The 5,872-nt window shown below is 43.5% G+C and overlaps 1 protein-coding gene across 1 annotated transcript in view; it reads left to right on the top strand.

Moving 5' to 3' along the window:
• The window catches only part of calcrla (calcitonin receptor-like a), a 31,112-nt gene that overhangs the window by 15,930 nt on the left and 9,310 nt on the right, over positions 1-5,872 (top strand). The window contains exons 2-5 of the mRNA XM_008404245.2: positions 2,782-2,887; positions 4,037-4,190; positions 5,098-5,208; positions 5,338-5,450. Of these exons, the coding sequence (XP_008402467.1) occupies positions 2,813-2,887; positions 4,037-4,190; positions 5,098-5,208; positions 5,338-5,450 (453 nt within the window). The 5' untranslated portion in view covers positions 2,782-2,812. The remainder of the gene's footprint in view (positions 1-2,781; positions 2,888-4,036; positions 4,191-5,097; positions 5,209-5,337; positions 5,451-5,872) is intronic.

Genomic DNA, 5,872 nt, shown 5'->3' with positions numbered 1-5,872 from the left:
ACAGCTCAGCTAGCAACAGCTCAGCTAGCGATATCAGCTGCTGCTCTTCAGGAGGTTCATATGCCGTATTGTTGGAGAACAAAGTTGCATTAATTGCATATTTTATTCAGGTTCAGGTTCACATATAACCAGGGGTGAAGCTGGTAGCCCTTGAATTGAACAAAATGAAGCTGCATTTCCTCCTTCAGCCCACCGGCTGCAATGTTGACACCATGAGACCTAAATCCTGAACATCATGGCATGGAGAGCATCCCAGTTTYCCATGWCTGGYWTATAACCATTCATTTTATCTTTTAAACTGGTTCTACTGGTCCTGTGTCCAGACAGAGGGATAATCAGTAGCCCAGCATCATGACCTGTTTGTTCTGAAGATCCTGCAGCTTCTCTTCCTAACATGGCGCCTCCTCACCCTGACTCTCAKMCTGACAGGAGGAACCACAGAGCTCTGTTAGGTTAAAGCTCATCTTCTGAAGTTGGGATRTTTTTCCTCCAACAGGTTCCAGAGGAATCACCTCAAACCAGATGTTGGACTGGATTTTATTTCATTTGTGAATGTTAGAGCTTCAACAGTGGAGCTTTAAAGGTTGAACAAGGTTATTATTTTGGAGAAAATCTCATCAACATCAATATTTCTATTAAATAAGAGGCAAAAAAACAAAATTGTTTGATAAAGAAAAGCCTCTCAAAGCACCAAACTATTTTTATATCAGACAATTAATTTAATGTCACATAATTATCGCGGTGGAGGCCATTTTGTTTGTCAAATACTTAATGAAACACATTTACCGCGTTTGATGTTTGTTGTAAATGACGTCACACAGAACGAGGTCATTAGTCCAAGTTTTGTCGTTTATTGAACGTTCAGGAACTACAGCGGCTCTAAAGGTCAAAGGTAAAACAACCTGAACAGGTGATCGACTCTGAACCACTCGCACCTTTTTTACTCTCTCTCTGTCGTTTAATCACACCCGTTGCCACGGCAACCGCCCGCGCTCCACAGGCCGACCAGAGGTCACGTTAAAGACGTTCAGTCCACAGCGGAGGTCGATTAGTTCATTTTAATCTCCTGCTATGCTCTTATTTTGGTAATGGAACCGGATTGCGCAACACCTTGTTGAAACAATAATCACTGAGGTTATTATTGTTGTTGGGTCRTTAATTTGAACACGTTTTGTTGATTTTTCTGTTGTTGTTCTTTAATAGAGYTAYGAACGTTTTAAGCCAATCAGAGGACGAGCTGCTCTCRGCGTCATGCTGAGTTCAGTTTGTCWCCTGATGCCGAGATCGACTCAAAACTTTCCACGATCGACATATAAGACCGCTGCTCTAGCAAAGAACAGTTCAGAAACAATATGAAATGGGAACAAAGTTAYTTATTAACTGATTAAGTCGTGTTTCAGATTGTTCTTGAAAAACTAATCAGTCACGGCTGATCAGTGAACCCCTTCATGTTTTACAGCAGACAGCCGCTCCTCCCCCTGCAGGTACTGCGTCCCCCCGCTAAATCTTTTAGGGGTAGCGGTACCCTGCCGTACCCCTTTACTTTCACCCCTGCCTATAACTCACGGTTCATTAGAGTTTTCACTCCTGATAGACTCAGTTTGACTGGGGACCAAAGTTGCAACATTTGCTACATTTTTAGATTCTGTGATTTTTCCTTCTCTTTCACCTCCCTGCCTGTGGGGGGCGCTGCACCGAAAGCCACTGAAGCAAATGGCACAAAGGCCTCCAAAGAAGACCGAGTGCAAACAAAACTGGAGTCAGATTTTAGCAGTTAGAGGATTTATCTCTTGTCTTTGATACGGACTCAGGGTGCGGATTTTCCACCATTTTGTTTCTGTTAGCAGAGTGTGAGAGCTAATACCCTAAAAGTGTTAAAATGTTTATTATTGGATTTGCTTACATTGCTATTAAAGTTTTTATTATTTTTTCAGATTGAGGAAATTGTTTCCCCAGGACTCTGAACATCTGTTAGCTTGTCTCTGATTAGCTGCTAACTTTACTTCTCTCTGTTAAGCTGCTAGCTTTACTTGATTAGCTGCTAGCTAAACTTCTCTCTGTTAAGCTGCNAGCTTTACTTGATTAGCTGCTAGCTAAACTTCTCTCTGTTAAGCTGCTAGCTTTACTTGATTAGCTGTTAGCTTTTGTCTGAATATTTACTATGAGTCCCCGGTAGTTTGTCTCTCAGTAGCCCTTATTACTGCATTTATGTGTTAGCTTTATGCTAGCTTGATGCTGTTTCCTGCTTCTGGTCATATTTAGTTGAATTTACACGGATTAGCCTGTAAAGTAGATGTTTCGCCTTGGAGCCCCAGTTGGTCCAGCCAACCCTCCAGAGCTCAGCCTTTAGAAGTGAAGGCCGTGAACGCGCATGATTTACAGCGCCTGCCTCGGTTCAGGTTCGGCGACTGAATGCTAACGATGTGTGGCTTTTTAAAAAGCAGCAGAGCGGCCAAAAATATGAGCTGTTTTCAGGAAGCATCCGTTGTTGTTTCGTCCTCCCTGGTGTCCCTTTGATTTCTCAACCCAATTCGCTGCAGGAGCTTCTTACTTTGAGTGACCCACACGACGCCTGTTTCCTCTGATTACGCTGCTATAACGTGGCAGTTTTTTCAATTATGACATGTTTTGCTTGTTTTTGATCATGTAAATGTTGATTTACGTTGTTTATTTTTTTGACATTTGTATTCCTCCTGGCTAAAGTTACATAAATTGAAGTTTAGTCTCGGTAGAAGAAGATCAGTGGAGCAGCTTTTAATTGTTTGTTGTTTCCCGTTTCAGACCCGAAGCTGGTGAATCATCGTTAGCTGACATGGCAGAGAGGAAATTAGGCGGCTTCAGATGGAGCTGGATGGTCGCACTCGTTCTTTTGTGCAACCTAAAAACAGTAAGACAACATGAAACACGATCTAGGAATTAGATGTTATCCTGCTTTATCCACTTATGTTAGCATATTAAGTCTGTCACTAGCATGTTGACTAATGTAGAATAACTATTCAATATGCAAACAGCAACATATAAGCAAAAATTAAGCTAATGTCAGCTTGGTATCATGGTTGAATGGTGCTAGCATATATATGCTATCATATCTAGTATATGCTAGCATATATATGCTATCATATCTAGTATATGCTAGCATAGATATGCTAGCATATACTAGATATGCTAGCATATGATATGCTAGCATATCTAGCATATGCTAGCATATTCTAGATATGCTAGCATATACTAGATATGCTAGCATATTCTATATATGCTAGCATATCTAGCATGTGCTAGATATGCTAGCATATCTTGCATATACTAGATATGCTAGCATATCTAGCTAGATATGCTAGTTATCTAGCATAGATATGCTAGTTATCTATCTATCTAGAATAGATATGCTAGATAACTAGCATATCTATTGTGCAAACAAAAATAACAAGCACAGATTAACCCAGTTCTGTATGTTAAACTTAGCTTTTGTATACAAAATGGTTAAAACGCTACTGTATCTATCAAGCTAACACTGGTTTGTGGGCTATCGCTAGCATGCTGGCTATCACTAGCATGTTGACAAACAGAATAACTCCATTTAGTTTGTCAACAGCAATGCACAAGCAAGAAATAGTTAAAAAGGCAAATTCTACCTATTAAGCTAACATTAGCTTATGTGCTATCACGCTAACATAGAATAACACTAACAACTTTAAAGAAAACTAGCTACCATAGACTGTTTCAGTTAAATTTAGCTATCATATCAAAATGTGCGTATATACTATTGTAACTATCAAGCTAACGTTAGCATGCAGGCTATCATGCAACAGTTCTCCATGTTGGATCTTCATTGTGTTTCTGAACTTTGACATTCCAGCTAAATGTTGTCCGACCCACTGAGTGCTGTAGCGTAGTTTCCTGTTGCAGAGCGACTTCCCGCTGCACTCAGTCATCCGTAGCTAGCGGCTAACAGGGTTTGGTCCGGTCAGACGCTCCTGACTCTTCCGTCTGGACACTGCGTGGATTCATTGTTTTGCTCTTAACGTCGTATTTTCAGTTCCTGGTGAGGGCCAGCATGGAAGTGAATGAAAGCCAGCAGCAGCATCCCAACAACGTCTACCACGACTTCGGGATCACCAGGAACAAGATCGTCACGGCGCAGTTCGAGTGCTACCAGAAGATCATGAAGGACGACGCACACGGCAGACATGGTAGCCTTCACATGGTAGCCCCTTACCTAGCAACCGAAGCAGAACTCCAGCATGTTTGGTCAGCTGGTTCTGCAGCTGTACAATGGCTGCTGGAAAACACAAGAAAAGATTTTAAGTTATTGACTTACTATCCAGAAAACACTTGCTGTATTCTTGTTGGTTGTGCAGGAGGCTCTACTGATGCCTTTCAAACATGTACGGTTGTATAATTGTAAAGTCGGAGGGGGCGTGGCCAGCAGCAACTTATTTAGATTTAAAGGGACAAGAGGTGGGCTGCACAGTGGGGCAGTTGGTAGAGCTGTTGCCTTGCAGCAAGAAGGTTCTGGGTTCGATTCCCGGCCCCGGTCTTTCTGCATGGAGTCTCCATGTTCTCCCTGTGCATGGTGGGTTTTCTCCAGGTACTCCGGTTTCCTCCCACAGTCCAAAAACATGACTGTCAGGTTAACTGGCCTCTCTAAATTGCCCCTAGGTGTGAGTGTGTGTGTGTGCATGGTTGTGTGTCTCTGTGTTGCCCTGTGACAGACTGGTGACCTGTCCAGGTGACCCCGCCTCTCGCCCGAAATGTTAGCTGGAGATGGGCACCAGCACCTCCTGACCCCACTGAGGGACAAGGGTGTAGAAAATGGATGGATGGATGGATGGAGGGACAAGAGGTCCTGAAAAGATGAAATTAGACAGAACTGCTCAGATTAAATTTAAATCTTGTGCAGAAAATGTGATGACCATGTTTTGTGTAGGCCGTTGTCGTTTCCCCACCTGCCAGGGAAAGTGCAATAGGTCACTCTTAACGGCTAACATGCTGCTGGGTCAGGCCTGTTCTGGCTGCAAAAGGTGATAATTTTATGTCTGCTTGGTGGTTTGCACTGTAAAAACTCGCCCGTTGAAGCGTCTCCCTCCGTGGTTTCAGAGCCCATGTGTAATCGGACGTGGGACGGATGGCTGTGCTGGGATGACACTCAAGCCGGAGTCACGTCGGAGCAGCACTGCCCGGACTACTTCCAGGATTTTGATCCTTCCGGTGAGGAAAACGACAAACACCAAACATTTCTGCCGGTTTCCTTCATCCTGTGGTGACGGTGGGGAGTAAATCTTCCCTTTTAACAGGAAAAAAACATGTTTTTTAAACGTTTTTTTTTTTGTCTTTCAGAAATGGTGACAAAGATTTGCACCGACGGCGGCCAGTGGTTCGTCCATCCTGAGAGCAACCGGACCTGGACCAACTACACGCGCTGCAACGAACACACCAACGAGGGAATCATGGTGCGTCACTTTACCACAGGAACGGCAGGAAGATGCTGAAAACGTCACACATTCAGGGAGAATTCAGGCACTATTGTGGCTTGTAGCTCACAATATTCAACATTTTAMAAAACCATTAAAAACAACAACAAACTGCAAGTACGAGGCAGYGGAAAGMCTCGTCTGCTGGTRATGTGCTAGCGGTGAGCGCTAACGTTCCAGTTCAGACCGGCGGCGTCTCTCTGACGCCCCCAGGCTTCAGCGCTCTGAGTGTTTTCCCAAAACATTTATGTTGACAGAATATCAGGGAGCTGTGCAGCTGTCCAAGTCCAATCCAATCAGCTGTGGTTTCTCAGTGGCATCGCTGTAACAACTCGATTATGTCACTATTTTTAGCTGACACTTTGCTAGCTAGCTAGCTAGCTAGCTAGCTAGCTAGCTAG

This window comes from Poecilia reticulata, linkage group LG2 (genome assembly GCF_000633615.1).
Source record: "Poecilia reticulata strain Guanapo linkage group LG2, Guppy_female_1.0+MT, whole genome shotgun sequence".
Taxonomy (NCBI): Eukaryota; Metazoa; Chordata; class Actinopteri; order Cyprinodontiformes; family Poeciliidae; genus Poecilia; species Poecilia reticulata.
This window is presented reverse-complemented; position numbering and strand designations above follow the sequence as displayed.